The sequence below is a fragment of the Mauremys mutica genome, chromosome 1 (assembly GCF_020497125.1).
Source record: "Mauremys mutica isolate MM-2020 ecotype Southern chromosome 1, ASM2049712v1, whole genome shotgun sequence".
Classification (NCBI taxonomy): Eukaryota; Metazoa; Chordata; order Testudines; family Geoemydidae; genus Mauremys; species Mauremys mutica.
Genome location: NC_059072.1, coordinates 68686378 through 68708993, shown reverse-complemented (window position 1 = coordinate 68708993; position 22616 = coordinate 68686378). Strand labels below are relative to the sequence as shown.

The window sequence follows — 22616 nt, the reverse complement described above, 5'->3', positions numbered from 1 at the left end:
ACAGAAGATGATATCACAGAAGAAAGGATCTGGGGTTGTTTGTGTTGTGTTTTACATTCTATATACATATATGTATTAAAAAGTAGTCTTTTCTCTGTATCTCACAGCTCCCATAAGTCTAATGACTTCTGAAAATTAAGTGATGAACATCAAAACTTTGTACAGAAGTAACGTGTCTTCTAGATACCTCACATAAATCATTAACCTTTTAAGCCACACATCCACAAACACTCATGCTCCCGATGAAAGTTAAGCACAGGTATAAGTGTTTGCAAGATCAAGGCCTTAGCGCACAGATGTGAAATGAAGTGACAAAACAATGCATCTTAAAGCAGAAAACAGAGGAAGAAAAAGAAGGAAAACTGTTACTTTTGGTATACGTATTTGATTATCTGTTATTTGGCACAGACTTCATTAGAATGTATATCAACTAACGACTAAGAAATCTCTGTTATCTACCATGGATCTGAGCCTACAAACATGTTGCAACTGTTGTTGCAGTACAATGTATCTTTATGGTGGTATTTTCAGAGTACTTAAAGGTTGATCCAGTAAAGAGGTGAAACAAATTAGGCAGCCAGATTAGTGTGAATCAATTGTCTCTTGAAGAGTAAATACAAATTGTTCTTACTGAATATGAGAACCTAGTATTCTCAAATTAGGGCTCTTGGGTACTCTTGTCTTTGTGCGTATTATCTGACTGATGACATTCTTACTTCATTACATGCACCTTTCTTATGACTGATATAGAGAAAATTAACATCATTAACATTGCACTCAGATATAGGAGTATTTTACAGGGAACCCTGTGAAATAACAAATGTGGAAACTACTGGACAAGCCCCAAGCTGAATGGATACATTTAAAAACATCTCTTACAAGATAATTAGATCTCAGGATGCTATATTCTAAAGTGTTAGCTTCAATGTCTAGCTCCCATATGTTCCTCTTTAGTCTGTGGTGTAAAGGAGAAGCAAGATGTGCAAAAATGGGTGCTAATGACCTGAAACTCATGAGAGGGAGGGGAATGGCTGTTTCATGGCATACCTTCTCGCAGGGGATCTATGGAAACACCTCTGTACTGATGATAAGTCAAAGCCAGAACTCTATGGGTTTTCAGTCAGACCAACATTAACTTCCTTCTGTTCCCTGCAAAGATGGTTTGTTGTGTAGACACAGAAGGAACCTAAATGGCAAGATGACGTTTGTGGGAAATATAACCTGGGGGTAGAGAGGAATATGAAAGCCAGGGTGCAGAATGCATGGACAATCCATGTTTTTCAAGGTTTCTTGAACATTCTCTTTCTACTTACTCAAGGTGGCAATCCTTCTCCTGTCAGGAAAGCCTGTGGGGCCAACACCATGACGTGAACTTGTGGAGACTGAAAAGTATTTTTCCTCTTTTACAGATTTTGTTTTCATGGGAGGGAAACCCGGAGTAAGGTATTTAAGTATGTTGGCTCACAGGCATTCCTGAACCCTTCAAAATTATATTTATGATTAATTTGTTTTCATAAAATGTCCTTTATGGCTATGAAATCTATCAGGAATCCTGTGGTTAAAAACCAGAACAGATGTGCATGCAGGGTGTCCTGGCAGTCCCTACTTATTCTTCCCCATGAAGTTGGAACAGCGCCCTCTGAAAAGTTCAGTGACTATTGTGTTATGGAAAAGATGTGGGACAATATTCTATTTTGACAGGATCAGTTCACTGTATCATTGTAAATACATCTACTTTGCTGGATCACACTGGATCACACCTTCTGACCCATGAGAACTACAAAAAGTATACTCAGAATAGAACAAAGAAAACGAAGTGTTAAAAAAGTTGAATATTGTATATCAGCTGGGCTAAACTATAAGACAACACCCATCTCAATAACCAGTTAATTAAAGGTTACCAGATCAAAATAGTGTCGCTAACCTTAGAGGTAAATCTTAGGCAAAAGAGAGTCTGTTTCACAGATGCAAGGCCAAGAGATGCCAAATCTATAAGAGGTTTCACGCTTTTTTTCTTTAACTACCAGAATGCTGCCCTAAACTTAACCAGTTTGAGTCCTGTGAAAATTGGATAATGAAAAATATTGGACACCACCAACTGCTGCCACAGGACATAGCTTCAGACCAATATCCCAAGTAGTTGAGAATGATTAAAGTACTCAGTACAGAAAAATAATAGTATAAATAGTAAAAGACAAATTAGATCTAAAACAGTAGGTACCTAATCAATCAGGAATGTGAAACAGCCTACAATCTACTGTATTAAAGATGTGATTCAATATGTGATAGTAATTGTAGGTAGTCTGTTAATCATGATAGTTCTCAAATCACAGGTAGTCTAAATATCTCTGATCTTTATTCTGCATGGGGATAGCCAGCAGATTGAAAACCCAATGCATGTTATGCTAATTGATACTGGATCAGATAAAACAAATGCATGTGTTAACTGTTTTCTGTGAAAAAAAGTCAGGCAATTAGTCCTACAACTATTTGAACATAGGTAACGGATGAATAGGAATGGGCTATATTTCAAAAGAAGGAAAAATCTGAGAATCCATTGGTGACTGGCTCTGAATATCCAATGCCCTTTCCAGTGGGCTTCATTAAGTCATGCCTTCGGGTGTCACAGCAGATGCTGACAGGCCATCCTTTACTATGACATCACACTTCAGGAGTTTATAAACTATTGTCCTCTGCACATTTCTTCCTGAGCATTAGAGGTTAGAACACATCCAAAGCAGAAACGCTGCAAATGCTAATGCTCTTAACATTGTGTTTTGCCTTCAAAACCAATGCATTATGGAGGTTAAAGAGGTTAACAAGGCTGATTCTCAAGCTCAGGCAGACTTTGTATGGTAATTTTGCTAATTTTTTAGGCTGAACCACAATGCTCTCCTAACTACAGAGTGTGAGTAATGTATTTCTTCACACATGAAAGAGCTTCACAGGGATCATCCCAGTTAAATGAAGGTAGCAGCAAACATCTTAATTTTCAGCAAGCAATAGCTTCTGCTGCATAGTATTTGCCTGTATCTTGAATTCTGCGATCCCCATTCCTAAATCGACAACACTAATTTCAATGATTGTATAAAGAATGTTCCTTATTCCTCATAGAGGCTTCACTTATAGAAGTATGTATTCATCTTACTGCAGCAAGATCATGTTTGCCATACTAAGCACCATCAGCAGCATCTGTGGGGCCTTAAGTAAACTGAAGTGGAGCCCATCAGTTATATAAAAATATCAGATCTGTATTAATTTAATAATTAAAAGGAAAGTGAATCTCACATTAAAATTTATTCTCAGGTTTTCAAGAAAAACTTCATATAAAATTTATTTCGTTAGATCTTGCTAGGATTAAAATCCTGTACAGACCTGGAACAGAATCAATAAACAGCTCCATTGACACTCCTTGGAGTCAGTTACTTAAGGCTGGCTATTTGGTTTGATGCCTTTGTGGCCAAATGTGTCCTTTGAGTCATGCTCTGGCATTATTTCCTGGCAGAGTGGCTGAGAACTGCACTGTCATTAAGCATTTTGTACTCTACATTATCATAATTTTTTAGCCACAGAAATGGCTGCAATCTCTTTCTCATATCATTTATTTTAGGACACAAGTATCAGGAGATGAGATCAGCTATTGGCGCACCATTGCAGTAGTGCAGGGGTCAGCGATCTTTCAGGAGTGATATGCCGAGTCTTTGTTTATTCACTCTAATTTAAGGTTTCGCGTGCCAGTAATACAGTTTAATGTTTTTAGAAGGTCTCTTTCTATAAGTCTATATAACTAAACTATGATTGTATGTAAAGTAAATAAGATTTTTGTCATAAACAGATAGTTAAGGGTTAATGCCTCTTTTACCTGAAAAGGGTTAAGAAGTTCACCTAGCCTAGCTGACACTTGACCAGAGGAACCAATGGGGGAACAAGATGTTTCAAAAGGAAGGAGGGAAGTTTTCCTTTGTTGAGAGTTTCAGTTTCAGCCGGAGTGGAAAAGATCAAGGAACCAGCCTCTTATCAGAGTAGTAAGTTTTAGAAAGGAATAAATAGGTTTATGTTTATTTTCTTTGTAACTTGTCTTGGTATCATTAAGGGAATTATCAAAATTGGGTATTTGGGTATTTTCTGTGTAACTAAATTTGTGCCCAGGAAAACATCCTCTGTGTTTTGAATCTGTTGTATGTGAGAGTAGCTGGTATGCTAATCTCTCCCAGAGGGTTTTCTTTTACCTTTCTTTTCTTTAATTAAAAGCCTTTTTTCTTAATACCTGATTGATTTTTCCTTATTTTTAGATCCAAGGGGGTTGGATCTGGATCCACCAGGAGTTGGTAGGAGGGGGGATGGTTAATTTCTCCTTGTTTTAAGATCCAGGGGGTTTGGATCTGTGTTCACCAGGAAATTGGTGAAGTCTCTCAAGACTACCCAAGGAAAAAAAAGTAGTACTTGGGGGATGGTGGCAGCGATACCAGATCTAAGCTGGTAATTAAGCTTAGAAGTGTCCATGCAGGTCCCCGCATCTGTACCCTAAAGTTCAGAGTGGGGAAGGAACCTTGACAGTTTTTAAAATGTTTAAGAAGCTTCATTTAAAATTAAATTAAAATGCACAGCCCCCCTTGGACCGGTGGCTGGGACCCGGGCAGTGTGAATGCCACTGAAAATCAGCTTCCGTGCCGCCTTTGGCACACGTGTCATAGGTTGCCTACCCCTGCAGTAGTGTATTAGTGTCACAGAATGGAATTTCCTGTGGAATAGCTGAAATTCACAGAGTTGTGGAGAATGTCCTTCTAAACCTCATGAGCACTCATCTCACGCAGATTAGTGTGTGTTTTTTGTAAAGAAGATGTGAAAGTAATAGTGTTATGCCTGGAAGTCTAATGGTGTTATTCAATATTGCTGGTATTAACAGAGAACACCAAAACACGGGGAGATATAATTATTTTCTTTAATTCTGCATTTAGTTTTAACTCCAAAACATATTTAACTTTTCAACTTATAAGCTACAAATGTAACTACTACTGGCCAATTCACTATTGAGCTTAAGAACATAAGAACAGCCATACTGGGTCAGACCAAAGGTCCATCTAGCCCAGTATCCTGTCTTCCGACAGCGGCCAATGCCAGGTGCCCCAGAGGGAATGAACAGAACAGGTAATCATCAAGTGATCCATCCCCTGTCGCCCAGTCCCAGCTTCTGTCAGACAGAATCCCCTGCCCATCCTAGCTAATAGCATTGATGGAGCTATCCTCCATGAACTTATCTAGCTCTTTTTTGAACCCTGTTATGATCTTGGCCTTCACAACATCCTCTGATAAGAAGTTCCACAGATTGACTGTGAAAACAGTCAGTATGAAAACATAATTCCTTTTGTTTGTTTTAAACCTGCTCCCAATTAATTTAATTTGGTGACCCCTAGTTCTTGTGTTATGAACCTAGGTCTTGTGTTATCTTGATCAGCAGTGGTAATTTATTTACATGGTAAAAAATAAAGCACAGTGAAAACATGATTATTATCTCCTGGAGTGGAGAGTATATGGTAATTAATTTTGGACCTACCATATTAAACAGTATTACTAGGAAACCAGCAGAAATATGCAAATAGTATAGAGGTATACATTACTGTAGTTGATTATTGCCCTTCCCTAGCCCACAATTAAACTACACAAGTAAAATACATAAACATTTGGGATGGAAAGAACCTCTAAAAAGCCATCTAACCAAGCATCACAGCAAGATTTATTTTATCATTCCCAAACCATTCCTAATTAGATGTGTGTTCACTCTAACCTTGACTATATCCAGGGATGGAGATTCCATAGTCTTCTTAGCCACTTGTTCCACTGCCTGTAAATTTATACAGTCATAAAAGTTTAACTTAATATTAGATTATATTTGTATTGAATCTAATTTGATTGATGTCAATCTACCTCCACGGTATTCTTTTGTACTCTTACGTTCCAAAAATTTTCAATACTTCCCAATTTGCATTGTTTATAAATCAGCTCTTTGGATTAGCCACTCCAGCTTCCAGAATAGATCATTCAGGGAAACGCATTGCAACATTGCCTTTATTTTTTACTATAGTATTCAGCAAACTCTGGGTCACACTGTACTCATATGTGGAAATAGCACAAAAGAGACAGAAAACACTGTAAGTTTCCCCTCAAAGTTTCCTTTGAGTTCTCTTATTGGAGGTAACATTCCCCAACTTCTAGGGGACAAACTGGGAGGCCAATCCAAAAAAGGCTGCTGATATTGGAGATCTGTTGGGGGAAGTGGGGCACCTATGCAGAGATCCTCTGCCTCCTTTGATCAGCTCATAGCCCTCTGTAGCTCTGCCCTCGTTCCCTGGCAATGTGTCTCCACTGCAACTGTATTGCCTGGAATTTCCCAGCTGGTGCTTGACCACTTTGTTCTGCTTTGTGGAAATGATTCTCTAAGTACACTATATATAACCTCTGGCCCTATTAACTCTATTTGTTGTTAACACTGGGTGGAGGGAGAGATGATGCATATCTCTACCTCCAGTGGCATTTTCTTAGCACTGTGGAGAATTGTCAAAATGCTCTGAAGAAAGGAAGGGAATGCTGCCATCGAGACAGCAGTCTCTCCTTTTGTGGGAGAAAATGCATGCAGAGAGAATGGTACAGAGATACTATGGTTGCAACTGACAGTATAAAACAAAAGGTAGCTTTTAAGGACATGATGTTATAAGAATATTGCATCAAACTGAGTGAAGTACAGTTATAATCACAAAGATGACAATATAAAAATGGCACCTAATTACATATCTGTTCCTTTTATGTATTCCAAGTTGTACTTTCTTGCCCATTATACTCATCTTAGCCAACGCAGTTAAGGGAGTGTGTTCTGGCTTCTGTTCTGGCTCACACACCATGTTAACTAAATTCTTATTACAGAATCGTTATTATTATTGGTAATAACAGAATCCCAGTGATATGGCAGAAAGCTGAATCATTTTATAGCCATACTACTGTATGAGCAAAATAGACTGGCTGAATCTATATAAATATTGATACTGTGAAGTACAAGCTAATTTTATGACTACTAAGCTGCTAAAATGGCAGAAAGTTTCTCAACTACAATGTGACCTTTGTGATGCCTTTCCAAAATGAGCAGACATGGTATCAGCCTGTCAATAATTTAGTCACATTTAAATGTGGTGACTGTTTTGAGAACAGCAATTGGCAATTTCTGGGGTGGGGAAAAAGATCTGAATTTATAATCTTACAAAATAAATAAAAGAAATCTGTCTTCTTTGCAAGTTGCACCCTTATTTATCATCTGATGTCAATCCCTGTTCCATAATTACATTATTTGTGGTGGCTATTTTTCAAAATTGTCCAGTTTCTTTACAGAAATGTATTGCTTTAACTGGCTGGTATTTCTCCTCCTCTGCCCTGCTCTGATACCTTTATCATAACATTCATTGTGCTCCGGCAGTCACAATCTTGGGCTCTCAAGAATGGCCTTGTGGAAAAGGTAAGATTAATTTTCAGAAGGCTCCTTAAATGTGTTCCTTTCCTTTCTCGCTATTGTTAGCAAAGCAATAAGCTTTTTTCTGGTGCCTCCTTCTTCTCTAGTCCTTTGGGGGCAGTGGGGGAGGCTTTGCAGGGTGACAGCTTTTATATATTGCATTATCTACTGCTGTGCAATTTAATAGATTATGTTAAATGTGATTAACTAATTTTGCTGTTGCAAATGAGTATCTCAGTAAATTACTTTTGCAGATCCTTTCCTGTGATTCTTTCTTTGCATTTTCCTCTTTGAATAGCTATGTATCTAGCATTGTTGATGTTTGCTAATTTTGATACTGATAAGGATTCACTTAAAAATGTGTGTGCTTGGATTCATCATACAGAATTAACCTGACAAATCCTTTAATGACACTTTATTTTTGGAGTTTGGGGCATATTTTCATAGACTCTGGGTACTTTTTTCAAAAACACTCAAGTGACTTAGAAGACTAATGGCTAGATTCAAAGTAGGACGTAGGTGAATACCTGCCACTTTAAGTGCCTAAATCCAACATCTAGGCACCAATGGAATTCACAAAACCACCATTCAGCTGCCATCCAAGTCTGTAGCACCTACATTACTATTGATAAAGTTTCCTAGGTGCCCATGTTTCTGTTAGCGGCCATGCACAAAGCTGCCTAAGTCCTAATGCCAGTGACCTGCTCAGCGCCTAGTTCATGCTTAAGCCCTGCCAGGATTCACAAACTAGGCATCTTTCTGCCTCTCACGCCTGTGGGATCCAATCCATACACTATAGGTGGTGGTGGTAAACCCCTATACCAAACAGCCCAGGGGTTAGGGCACTCACTTGGGAGGTGGCAGACACCTTGACTGATTTGGAGCAAGGACTTGATCCTGGATCTCCAACTTCCAGGTAAGTGCCCTAACCACTTGGCTATAAGGGGAGGGGGCACCTCCGTGTGAAAGGACTGACCTGACTTAGGTGTCTGATTCCTGAGAATCCTGAGCAAAGATGCCTAACCCCCTTTGAGGTGTAAGGTTTAGGCAGCTTTTGGCTCCGAGTGATGGCTTCTGTTAATCTCTCTTTTAGGCGCCTAACTCTCCACATGCAGTGTCTGAGAAGCATGGATGCCTCACTTTGGGTTGTAAATTCCATTAGGCAGCAGAGTCCTTAAAAGTTACAACATGGAACATTGGAGTGCCTAACTCCCTAGGGTGAATCTAGCCCTAAATCCCATTTTCAAAGTCACTAAGGATATGTCTATATGGCGAGCAGAAACCAGTGGCAGAAAGTTTCAGAGCGTGGCGCTACAAACTTGGGCTCATGCTACAGCACTAAAAATAGCTGTGTTGGTTTTAGGGCTCAGAAACTCATTCCCCTCCCTAGGATTCAAAGCCCAACTCCAATGTTTACACAGACATTTTTAGCACCAGGAGCTGCAGATCTGAGTTTTGAGACTCACTGTTGCAGGATTCTGCTTGCCACGTAGTAGACATTTTCCCTAGGGGGAGGTTTTCAAATGTATGTAGGCACCTAATGGCATTTTCAAAAGTGCTTTTGAGAATCCCACTTGGCATCTATCGGCATCCTTCTGCACCTAAATACCTTTGAAAATAAGTGCCTAATTCAGTTTTAAAAATGGGACTTAGGTGCTTTTGAAAACTTCATCTGAAATAAAATATTTTACCTAGAAACAAAACATCAGAGCCCGTGATACGCGGAAACTGGTTTCCTGCCTTCCACCAGATGAAAAAAAGGATGATTCTTTCACAAGAAAGCTGTGGTCCTCACCTCTATTTGCCTTACTCTCCATGGATAACTGCATGATTTAATAATCATGCTACTTTATTTATTAATACGCTGCACTTATATACATACTTTGCACATTGTCAATGACCTGACAACCCTCGCCTGAATTAGATAAATCTCTGGCTGCTCTGCTTGCCTCCTATAGTTCTTGCCTGTCCATTATACTGCTGCTAACGCCCCCCATTACTCCTATTACATTATCCCTCCTTGAATCTCTCTATTAGCTTCCTGCCTCTTACAGCATCTCTTTCAAGTTCTGTATCTTGAGTTACAAAGCTCTACATAATATTTCCCTCTACTACATTTCCTCATCTCTGTTCCTCTCTCTCTCTCTCTTTTAGGTCTTCTCAAAGACTCCTCCCTTTATCTCCTTTCCCACTTACAGCTTCACACCTTTTGTCATGTTGCCCTTATTCCTGTCTGCATCTACCCAGCACCCTCTCTTTCTTCCATTACATCCTTCCTTAAAATCAACTTCCTTTTTTCCTCAGAAGGCTCCACTTGCCCCATCCACAAATTCAGAGATCTTTCCCACCCCTTCTAGGTCTGACGCCTCACAGCAATGCTTTAAATGACAGCTGGTGAGTTCTGCTTCATTTTTTACCTGTATGCCAAAAGTGTGTATTAAAGAGACACACTCATACTATAATAGTTCTGAGTTGGGTGGACGGGAGATGCATTTTTGTTCCACTTACCGGTTTCTATTGCTGGAAATCCAATCTGAGATTAACGTTGCAGCCTGTTGGTGACAGTGTTTATTACCAAAACTGCAGGCCAGCATGATGACTTCTCGACGTAATTCTCTGGGTTAGTCGAAAACACAAATAAAGACACTAATGAGCTCACATTAATAAATAAGTATGTTGAAATTCTCAGAAGAAAATATTCTAACCTTTCTTATAAGGAGCTGTTAATATTTAATTAAACAAAAATATTAAAGATGTGGTAACTGTATATCCTTGAGTAACAACTAAGTACCATGTTGTTACAGTTACAATTTTTAATTAAAGGCCATGGATCAAAATGGGCAGTGTTACATTCACACAACCCTACTAAATTCAATGGCCTCATGAGTTCAAATCCCAAAGTCTCCAATGGAGCCAGCACTTAAATTAAAGCTTAACAGGAACATGTCTTTGTTCTCAAAATTCCAGGCAGAGGAAACTGATTCACAGCACCTAGCCCCCTCAAGTGAGAAGAAATGAAAGAAGTAAAAGGATAGAAAGGTATCTCAGGATGCTGAAATTCACATTAAGTATTGGGAAAGCACTTTACTACAACTATCTCCTGTGAAAATTAATAAAAAAATATAACAGTACTCATGTTGGTAGGCAGCTTGAACAAGGGATCTATTTAAATTATTCGTTGGCCATCCAAGTTTGAGGTACATCGTTGCAACTTGTTTTAAAATATATTCCTGGAAGAAGAAGAAGAAAAAAAGGTTAAATATATTTTCAGAATTGAACTTTCTTTTTGATTTTACAGTTCAAAGTTGAAATACTGTTGATTGATGTTTTTAATAATGCCTCACTTTCAAAATTCTTTGATTTGGATCTCATATTGCAGTGCTTTTGTATGCAATCCCACTCTTTACTTCAATGGAAGATGAATCTACAGAACAGCTACATGACTGAGTCTACTAGTTTAGCTAATTTAATGGTAAAGAATACAGCAATTTATAAATTGTTTACTTTAACGGTATTTTGAACTCACAATACAAAGGTGAAGAGTTGCTGGAGCTTGGACAGGCTAATGCCTACTCTAGCTAAGCCACTCTTGACTTCACAATGAATGTCCAAATAATGACCATCATTAAACATTTAAACAGACACACTTAGCACAAACATAGTGAGATAACTGATAGCAATGATTAGGGCTCCGTGCCTCTCATGGAGGTCGCGGAAGTCACGGATTCTGTGACTTTCCGCAACCTCCATGAGTTCTCCAGGAGCCAGTGTGGCTGACCTTAGGGCCGCCCAAGCAGCTGGCTTCAGGGCCAGCTACTCAGGTGGCCCCTGGGACAGCCACACCAGCTACTGCTCCTGCGGCCCCCAGCAGTGTTCTCTGGACGGAGCAGCTGCAGTCTGCTGGTCCTGGCAGTGGTCACCAGGCGGTGGGCCAGAGCACCCGCAGTCTGCTGCTCTGCAGTTGGTGCCACTGCCCCTGGGCACATCTCCCCCAGCAGCAGCTTCCCAGTCCCCTTCAGCAACACCTACCTCATGTTCCCTTCCAGCAGCGGCCCCCCACACTCCCCCAGTGCCCTCTCCAAGATTTAACCACAGGTATTTTTAGTAAAAGTAATGGACAGGTCACAGGCCATGACTTTTTATTAATTCCCCATGACCTGTTTGTGACTTTTACTAAAAGCACCTGTGACCAAATCGTAGCCTTAGCTATAATCGTCTTTACTTTCAGAGCTACAGCGAAACCATTACACAGGTGCAGCCAACTGATCTGATAATACTGAACAATGTGTGCTGCATATCAAGACTGGGTTATATAATGACACTATTTCAATGTCCATTTAGCTGTTGCTGTGTATAAATATCAAAGACAGCACAAGACATGTTTTATCTTACTCTCACATCTTGCACATTAGGCATCTTTATGTTCAGTTACAAGTTATGAAGTAGACTATTGTCACTGTAGTCACAGCATAATTTTCTGCCACTAGAATTCACTGCTTTGAAAAAAAGAACGGAAATGAACTAATGCAAGAGAATATCCATTTTATTTTTATGGATGCATGTGCATATGTGTGTGATGACAGAACCGAAGGAGATGCACTGGATAGCTTTCTCAAGCAGATAAGTTATTCTGTGACTATAATGAGTTTATATTTCTTCTGCCATCAACTCTGCTTTCAAATTGCAGGAAGAATTAGTAGTGGTAAAAGACAACCCTGCAATTAATTTTTACCATTTTTGTTTATTAAAATTGTATTCTCTTTACACAGTCATGTCTAAAAGTGAAAGAGCAATCACTGTCTAATAATGATTTTTCAATGCAGGTAATGATAGACTAGGAAGACAAAAATGTGATTTTACATGAGAGCTGTCCGGTTTGGAGCTAGACCCAGATCATAGGTTCATGAAGAAACATTTCCAGTATTTCTGTATTAATCTGTAATAGATTCCTTATATAAATTCTCCATGCCAGCATGTATCTGGGTGTATTTTAAAAAAATGTCTCCTTAAATATACCAGACTTTATGTAGTTTCTTCATTTCAACTGTACTATAAAATTATGCACCAGTGATTGGGCATTCAATTTATGCAGAGTACATAAAATTCACTGACAGTACACAAGTATAATACAGCTTATAATTGTTAATAAATACAATTAAAGTCTGTGTCATAAGCAATGTTCCTTTTAACAAATATGCTTCAAGATTAAGCAACATTTTTTCAGGTAACATTTTACAATGTTTGTCATGTCTATTTGGATTATCTACTGTTTGCTGCTACTGTTGTTCTCCTGGTCCCAATTATGAATGGGTTTTTGACTCAATTGTGATCTAATCGTTGTTAATTAAGGGAAATGCATTGACTTCACTATGCCTTTCAGGATGAAAATAATGACTAACAATATAGACTTCAACTGCATGCATCCTGCTAAATTCTGTGAGCACATTTTCTGTCCATGCTTATTTTGGGCCTCAATGAAAGTGTAGTCCTGTGGCTCCAGAGAACTATAGAATTGGGGTATACACTGTTTTTTAAGAATCAAACAACTAATTTGTCATAATATTTTATAGGAAGGACAGCTAAGTTTCCTTCCACTCATTATATATGCCTCAAGTAGCCCTTATCACTGTTCAAATGCAAATGAACCTAAGTTTGACAATTGCTACATTTAAATACAAAATAATTAGAAAGAAAGTTAATATCCCTAGATCAGTTACAATAACTGACTGGGGACTAGTTCATCTCAGGACAATAGAAAAGAAGAGAATATATCTTTTACATTGAAAATGTTGTAGTTTTCAGTGCGGTCCAGCAATTTATCTAGAGGATAAAGAGCTCGGCTGGCAGCATGCCAAGGCAGAAAATCCTTCTCCTCGGAAAGGTATCTGATAATCTCCAGAGGAATATTCTGAGGCAAATAGCCAGCTCTGCACAGTCAAAGAAGTTCATGTTAATTATTATTTTCAGAGAAGGTACATGATGATGCAAAAATGAGGATTTTTCATATGCAAATGAAAGGCAGAAAAGCATGATAAATACATCACATTATAATAAAATGAAAGTCAGTGTTATTAAAAAAAACCCCAACTCTCATGTGTTGAGTATCTTTTTACAGGATGCCAATATCCCTAATTTAAATAGAACCCAGTGTCTATTAAAACATGCAAACAGTAAAGTAGCTGAAGAAAGAAAGAAAGAAAGAAAGAAAGAAAGAAAGAAAGAAAGAAAGAAAGAAAGAAAGAAAAAGTATTTTATTGCTACAGTGTAGACCAGAGGTCGGCAACCTTTCAGAAGTGGTGTGCCGAGTTTTCATTTAATTTAAGGTTTCGCGTGCCAGTAATATATTTTAACGTTTTTAGAAGGTCTCTTTCTATAAGTCTATAGTATATAACTAAACTATTGTTGTATGTAAAGTAAATAAGGTTTTTAAAATGTTTAAGAAGCTTCATTTAAAATTAAATTAAAATGCAGAGCCCCCCGGACTGGTGGGCAGGACCTGGGCAGTGTGAGTGCCACTGAAAACCAGCTCGCGTGCCACCTTCAGCACATGTGCCATAGGTTGCCTACCCCTGGTGTAGACAGAATGTGGTCTAAACAAAATCAACAAGCCCAGGCATTTTGCTTCTCAGAAAATTTTGACAGGTCATAGGCAACTAAGAAGAACTGATTGTGAAGGGACATTCTTTAGTTTCAAAATTCCTCCCGCAGCTCCAAAAGCAGCTTTGTCTGTTGTCTATTGCAAACCATTTTGGAACAAGTTATATTAAACTGAAGCAGCACTCAAAAGGATCACAGTAGTTAACGATGTGTTACCTCTTCTCATATAAATTCCATTTTTTACTAGCTTACAAATAAATCAGAGAGCTGCTTCATCCTTTAATTGGCATAAAGAGCCTCATCCAGTGAGTGAAACAGTTTCACAGAATTTCAAGAAAGTTGTTTAAAGTTTACATGTTTACACAAAGTGTAGTCGATACACAAACATTTAAAAGTTTCTTTTTAAAATTCTATACTGGAAATTTCAAGCTTCAGGATTTTTGTTCATTTTACCTTTTTTAACTGCTTTATTTCTTAACAATCTAAAATGCAATAGTAAAATTTAACTCTGGTGAAAACTTTCTAGCAACACACAGGCCTATTTTTCTCTTAATGCATGTGTTTAACTCCCACTGAAGTTCTACACCTGCAGCAAGAAGAAATAGTGATTCTGTTTTCATTAAACTTTCAGGACTGGACTGGTTCAACATAGGCAAGGGTTTGAAATATCTTCATAGTCCTTTGTTCCCTTTATAGGATGAAAATGTTCCCTTTCATTTCCCTAATTGTCTGAAGGGAGACATCCATACAGGAAACAAAGATTAAGTGCTGTGTAGGGGACCATGGATACCAGGCTATTCAAAGACCTGAGGCTAGTCTGATCTCAGTTGTACTAGTTTAAATCCAGAGTAACTTCACTGAAATCTTTGTGCTAGGGTTGTGTCTTTTGGCACAATCCTAAACAAGGGCCTGTTTGTAAGCTACACCACCACATTCATAGCACAGGAGGCACTGTGCCCCAAAAGTCACTTCATGACACAATTTCACCCGTTCTTCTTTTGCTCTGGAGAAGGAAGGAAGTTACTGCTGGCTTTGAAAGGATTCATCTTATTTCCCTACCGGAACTCGGTCAGCCACTCCCCATCCTGTTCCACGGCATCTTTGCCCACTTGGTGGCCGTGGAAAGTATGCAGAGAGCTGAGGCAACGTCTAAACCACAAACTTTGGTCAATGTGAGTTACATTGGCATAAAGCCGCTGCAGTTAGTATATCGGTAGGTATCCGAGCATGCAACTTACTGTCGGATGGCACACTGCCTTTTGGGAAATGTTGGCAATATACATGTCACATTATGGGGTGCAATCCAAACCAGTGAGTGGTTGTATCATCACCTGCCCTACAACCTTGGGCGCTTCACAATGCTTTGCTATTGTAGCTCCCAACCAGGGCTGCTCACAAGTAGCTTATCAGCATTTCTCAGGGTCTGATCTGCAGTCAGACGCTGAGTGTCTGTGTATGGTTGCAGCCCTGGTCCAGCAGTTCTGACCCCAGCAGCCTGCCAGCAACACAACAGCCACACTCTAGCTTCCACCACCTTTGGTTACTACTTGTACGGTGAACTCAACACATTCCCAGTCCTAAATTTTCCCAAAAACGTGTGTTCTGCACTGTCCAGACCTTTCCAGGACAGTTCACTTATTAAAAGCCACTGCCCCAGTAAGGAGTCAATACTCAACAGTTTGCTACGTTAACTGGAGTTAACAAATAGTTCCATTAAAACATAGCCCTGGATTGGTTTCGATTAAAAAATAAAACAAACAAAAGAAGATAGGGTTGTAAGTGAACTCACGTAGAAGAGATAAAGTTCGAAATGGTTACAAGCAAATAAAATGAAAATGAATCTAAAAGATTAAATCAATCCAGCAAGGTCTGGTTCAAGGCTTTGTTTAAGATGGCATTTCTCACCCACTGTCTTCCAGCAAGATACTGGCTGACCCTTTCCTTGCTCAGGATCTCTCCCAGAGGCCCAAAGGTGCGGGGGCCTTTGTGTTCTTAGGTGAAAAAGAAAGAGCTTGGGGTTTTCTGTTCCTTTCTTTTATAGTCCAAATCGCCTTTGAAATGTATTCTTCTGAAGATTACCCCTCAAAGCAAAGTTTATGCAGATGGTGAGGAAGGTGACATGGAGTCTGGTGAGGAAGGAGGCTCCATGCTCTTTCTCCCCCACCTCTGTTTGCTGAAATACAAATTTGCTGTCTCTTGCCACCTGCTCTCCCTGCTGTCTTGCTGGCCCTGTTTATTATTTATATGTAAATTGAGGTTAACACACAATTCTTTTTTTTTTAAGGTAGACCTGTTTTATAATCTTTGCCTGTGTGGTTTTGAGTAGCAGTAGGCACTCTGCAGCATATGTTGTGAAGTAATAAAGACAAATAATTTATAAAAAATATTTTTGTTGCATACCATAATCAGTGCAAAAAACCCTATGTGCAATAAAAGCAAATTCAATACAAACTTCTGAAATAAACAGAACAGAACTTAACAAGGGGAAAGACCATTCAGGTCCATTTCTGTTCATTTTGGTTTTTCATACACCCTGGGACACTTGCAAGTCAGTGTATGTGAATCTGTATTTCTCTTCACTGTTCCCCAGTGTGAAGTGGGGTATGTATCTGACCGATGATGCTGCATGGAACGTTGAGGGTGTAGAGAGATGCTAAAATGGAGTTGTCCACTGGCTGCAAAGGAAGGTGGGCCCATGATTGTTGAACCTTATGGTCAACAAGTTCTGCAGCATTTGTGTTTGCTGCCGGAGAAGCCCCATTATGTCCTGATGCATCTCCCTCTCTGACTCCTGCGCTTTTCTACTGTCCATTCTTCCCCTCTCAATACTGTCTGCAATATTAACCTTCCAGGTCCTCTGTTCACTATCTGATGCAGCACTGGCTTGCAGGATCTCACTGAACATACTCTCCCTTGTCCTCTTCTTTCTCCTCTTTATCACAGTCAGGCATTCCATGGGGGACCTCTCAAGGTGGCAACAGCAGCAGTTAAAGATAAAACCAAAAGAGGTGTCACTGTAGGTGTAGTCGTAAGGGAAAGTTAAGTTTCAGAACGCCTTTCCTTTGCTCCCCAAAGGTTTTAAACATGACATGGACACTTCAGCTTTGGAGTCCCTCTGCACCACTCTGCACCCAGCCATAGTGAGTATGGTGCAGCAGGGGTTGGGAGTGAGAAATGAGGAGGGACTTGTTCAGCTGCGTGAAACTATAAAATGTCATTGTCCCTGCCCCCATTTCCATGGGGATGAATGCAGGACAATGGTCAATCAATATGGGCACTATTTTCCACAGGTGGTGGTGACTTTAGCTGATATCTTGCTCCTGAGGGTAACAATGGTACAAGAAAGCGAAGCTATGGCTGACGTCCAAAAGCCACTGTGTCACTAGCCTGTTTACTGCAATAGTGCTTGTCAAAGTCATCACAGAGTGATTTAGGAAAGTGTCCTACCATAGAGGAAGAAATAAGGCTGCTATCCTTAGAAAGCTTCAGGTGAAGATGGCAAAATACCTCCATAAACTTTCATTGAAATCTCTCAGGAGGACTTAAGAAATAAGGATGTCCCTGTGTACATAAACAAACTGCTCTGCACCCCCCAGGCTAACTCTAGAGGGGAATGAAAAGCAGATAACAACTCTACCTGTTGAACTGCTACCTCTTCTAGCATGAATAAAAATGAAAAATCATTAATTTTTCTGTGTCCTGCTATGTTGGGGTTGAGCGACATCTGTGTATTTGAACATTGTAATAGGAAATGCATTCACACAGATTATGCACTGGGCTGGCCCATGCTTGGCTGCTGGGAATGACTAGACAGTGCTGGAATCTTAAACAGATCCTGGCTTGCGGCATAGTTGAACCCCCCAGTTACATGTCCTCCATCCTCCTCCTCACTGTTCACAGTGGTTTGTGTCTCCGGGCTCCACTGAGATATCCATAGTGCTCTGTAGGGTGCCGGTGGGGTCCCTGCAAAGTACAGTATGCAGCTCTTTGCAAAAGCGTCACATCTGTGGAATGGCATGAGACTTGCTGTTGGCTTCCCTGGCCTTCTGGTATGTCTGCCGCAGTTTCTTCACTTTCATGCAGCACTGCTGCTGATCCGTCATACCCCTTTGCTTACATCTCCCATGCAATCTGCTCATAGATGTTTGCATTGCTACAACTGCTTTGCAGATGTGTCTGCACAGCCTCTTCTCCCCACAGGCCCAAGAGATCAAATACTTCCTGTCTACTCCAGGCAGGGGCGTGTCTGGAACACATAGCAGGCATTGTTGGTTGGGCAGTTGCACGCAACAAGGAAAAGCTGCTAGGTGTGCTTGCTAAACTGGGCAATCAGTAAAAGTAATTTAAAAATATGTGGGGTTTTAAAAGAGAGGAGGGTTGTCTTCCAGGCTAAATGACCCCTGGGCAGTGGTGTTCACAACTGTGACCAGAGAGGACAGTGTCAGGTATTGTGGGATATTTGCTAGAGGACTGGTAGGGTCACTATAGGTCACATGGTGTCTACACTCGCAATGCTTCAGCCAGCCACAATATGTTGACCATGACTTCAATGCAGTTCATGGAGTTGAAGCTACTATGTACCCATAATGGGGTGATTACATCCGTGAGAGACAAATTTGAGTGTAGACAAATGCACAACTAGGTTGACACAAGACAACTTACGTTGACCTAACTTTGCAGTGTAGATCAGGCCTGAGGCTGTGCTCTGTGCCAAGACCCAAGATCAGGGTAGCTCTTGCAAGAAAGAAAGAGACAATGGCATAATTTAGCTCAATGAATTAATCTGGATTTGCAAAAGTGTTAGTGGGATTAGAGTGTGGCCCCTGTAGTGGAGTGTGGACAGAGAAGCAGAGTTATATGAGTGATCAGGTCAAGATTTCCATGTCTGTAGAGCCAGAACAAGTAAACTAGGTAGAAATTGCATCATTTTTATATATTTTTCTAATTCCAAGAGCCACACAGTATTATTCAAGTGTTGTGTTCTAGGTTCTAATGCTTTGTAAAAATGGGTAGCTATAATTAATGAGACTAGGAGTATATTAGATTGACTGCAAAGTTAAACATCTTGGAGATAGTGTTAGCGAAGAAGTAAATTAGTTTGGAGTTGTATGTGTGTAATTGGTTCCCAATGGGGTCTGTGATTATTGTTACTGATAATTTGATTGACATAAGGAAAAAGCATGGAACAGGGAACAAGAGGAATGACTGTAGAAAAGCATGTTGCTTAAGAAACAAACAGATGTATCCGTATTGTAGTAGGCTCTGTGTTACATTTAAAATCTTGCTCCTGAAATTCAGTTTCTCTGAGCTAGTCACCAAAGGGAAATCTTGGCTGCAAAAGAGAAAGATTTCAGTGATTTCTGTAATGATTCTTCATGTAGAAAATAAGTGTGAAGACAAGATCCAGAGAAATCCATTATTTATTAACTTTTTGCCCTTTCTATTGTTTTAAATGTGGCAACTTCTAGATGATGATAATTATCCTCTTTAATAACATGAGACAGTCTCTCTTATTGTCTCTGTGCTGACAACTTCCAAATCTACCTGCTCACCCATGATATCTCCAATTGGGTTTCCCTCTCTCCTTTTCCTCCCATATCTCCTCATGGGTACCCCACTTCTAACTTAAACTGAATTTCTTACCTTTCTTCCTGAACCCTCTCCTCCTCCATCCCTCCTGAGACTTCTCCCCATCATTCAGAATTGAAACCTTAGGGTTATCTTTGGCTCTTTTGTTTCCTTCTTTCTTACACATCCAGACACATCAAATCTTGTTGCTTCGCCTCCTATTATATTTCTAAAATTCACCCCCTCCTCTTGATTCACACTACCAAACCCAAGTTCATCCCATAGCTCTGTCTCACTTGCATAATTATAAATTCTTCCTCACCAGGTTACCTGACTCTCCCTTCATCTATCCAATATTCAGAAGCTAAAATACTCTTCCTTTCTCACCTCTTTGAGCACCATGCCACAATACCCTAAAGTCTCTTCACAGGCTCCCTGTGTCTTATCACATAAATTCAGTCTCTTTGCTCTCACTCTGTCCTCACTCTCTGTGCAGTTCTGCCTCTGCCACTATCTCACCTCTCAGTGCTCCCTACTTCACTCCCTTTGCTCTGCCCACTCTTGTTTTGTTGTTTTATTCTATATTTGTCTAATGATACCCAGTTCTTGCACCTTACCTCACTTGAATATTATCATACTGTGCAAGCAGTACCTGAAATTCAATTTAACCGTTCATGAAATAAGATACTCCCAAAGATAAGTAAGGATGGCAGAATTGGGATCGTCTAATGTGACTTCTTAAAAATCTCTTTAAATCACCATACCAAGTTATGGAGCTATAGAAATGTTTCATAATACTAATTATAATAATCAGAGAAGTGGCAGCAGCAGGAGGAACCTTCCTATCAAAGGGAAGACATGGAATATAATTGTCAGCCAGCAATGAAAGGAAAATACAGTTCACAGAGACTGAAGGAATTATGGAAACTAACATAATTTGAGGCTCTGAAGACTGTTCCTGTCATGTTTCTTACCTCTTCATCCCCTTCGCCTGGCTGAAGAAGATAATAATCTCTTCCTAGATTTTTCATCACTATCTCTTCTTCATTCACTCATTTTCTTGCCTTCTTCCATGCTACTCCATAAGCATCCGACTCCCTCCCTTTCCTCTCAGTTATCTCTGACAGATAACAGATGCTGACAGATGCTCATTTTTCTTCATTCAAAATACTCCTTAAAATATAGGCCACATGCGCTAACCTCTTACAGGAAAAATGGGATAGAGATGAAATTCAATTAGTGTGGGGAAGGCCAATGACAGAGATTGTTGTTGTTTTTTCTTCAGGTCTTTTCAGAGCCAATCATATTGCTGGCCTTCAATGTAAACAACAAAAACAACAACAAATATCAGATCACTGCCTGTCTGAGTTGAACAAACACAGGCTAGAATTCAGAGACAACGATCTTTTCCTAGATTTGTTCAGCTTGACCATTTCAGAGGCCAACGGAAATGCTGCCTCTCTCTTGGAGTATAACTAGAAATGGTTTCTTTTGAGAAGGGATAAGGCATGAGAACACAGCAGAAATGCTCTGTGACTTCCACCGTAAGGCTTATTCCAATTAACTAGACTCCAACACAAAAGCAACAGCCTGAAAATATTAGCAGGTAACCGGCTACAGCAAAACACTTCTGCAGAAAGATTTGACATACAGTGTGTATGCATGAAAAATATTCTAACCAACCACTGCCGATTCCCAGATAGAGGCTGAACTCAAACTGAAGCTCAGTTTGAGTGCTTTTGGAGTGCAATTCAATTAGTCCACAAAGCGTTATCTGTGTAACTATCCATCTTACTGCATTTGAAGCCATGGATGCACTTCTTTTTATGAGCAGTGTCATGGGAAAGTATTCTAATTTTCACCTTGTCCTACTGCATATTTACTAAAAATCTACATTTACAGAATTATTTAAATTTTGCAAATACAATATATTGTATATGTTCCTTCACTGTAGATCGTGAAACGTGGGGGTCACCACACTTACTTTACTACATCCATTTACTACTTTAACTAGGCACCCTACATGCTCTATTGCAAAAGCAACAATTTGACCAAAAGGACCATACTTGGGCCCCTCAATTGCCTTAGCCACTTCCTATATGAATGGTCTTGCTTGTCTGCTTATAGCAGAATCATTGTCAGCCATTCTGCAGACACTGCTATTAGAGGAAGCCTTGGGCAAACAGACAGCTTTTTCCTTGTGTTGTAAGTGTGACAAAATTTGGGCTTGTCCTTATGTCCTGTGTTACTGAGCTCTATCGCTGAAGGCTTACTAGAACTAAATGGGGAGCAAGTGTAGAGTGCCAGTATGATGTGCTCTTGTCAATCTGTTTTAGCTATTAGGTGAACTTGCCACAGGTTGGACCAGCAGGACTTTCACGACCAGTACAACTGCAGTTGTCTAGACTAGTGGTGAAAAAGGCATGGATGACTGGGCTAAGTCTGCATCTGTTAGGAAAGGGCAGAATACACTGACTAGTTGATGATGGGGAAAGATTTCTGGGAGTCTTGGATTAGCCCCAGGCCAAAAGATCAAGCCAGGTGCATTGCTTCTGAAAGAGTTTTCAGTAGGAAGGCTCATCACATAACAATATTGTGAACATAAGAACATAAGAACATAAGAAAGGCCGTACCGGGTCAGACCAAAGGTCCATCTAGCCCAGTATCTGTCTACCGACAGTGGCCAATGCCAGGTGCCCCAGAGGGAGTGAACCTAACAGGCAATGATCAAGTGATCTCTCTCCTGCCATCCATCTCCATCCTCTGACGAACAGAGGCTAGGGACACCATTCTTACCCATCCTGGCTAATAGCCATTTATGGACTTAGCCACCATGAATTTATCCAGTCCCCTTTTAAACATTGTTATAGTCCTAGCCTTCACAACCTCCTCAGGTAAGGAGTTCCACAAGTTGACTGTGCGCTGTGTGAAGAAGAACTTCCTTTTATTTGTTTTA

General features: G+C 39.9%; 1 protein-coding gene across 1 annotated transcript in view; it reads right to left on the bottom strand.

The window, feature by feature from the left end:
* TRHDE (thyrotropin releasing hormone degrading enzyme) overlaps positions 1-22616 on the bottom strand; it is a 310994-nt gene that overhangs the window by 20343 nt on the left and 268035 nt on the right. The window contains exons 13-15 of the mRNA XM_045006363.1: positions 13275-13422; positions 10628-10725; positions 10004-10111 (exon numbers count right to left, since the gene is read on the bottom strand). Of these exons, the coding sequence (XP_044862298.1) occupies positions 10004-10111; positions 10628-10725; positions 13275-13422 (354 nt within the window). The remainder of the gene's footprint in view (positions 1-10003; positions 10112-10627; positions 10726-13274; positions 13423-22616) is intronic.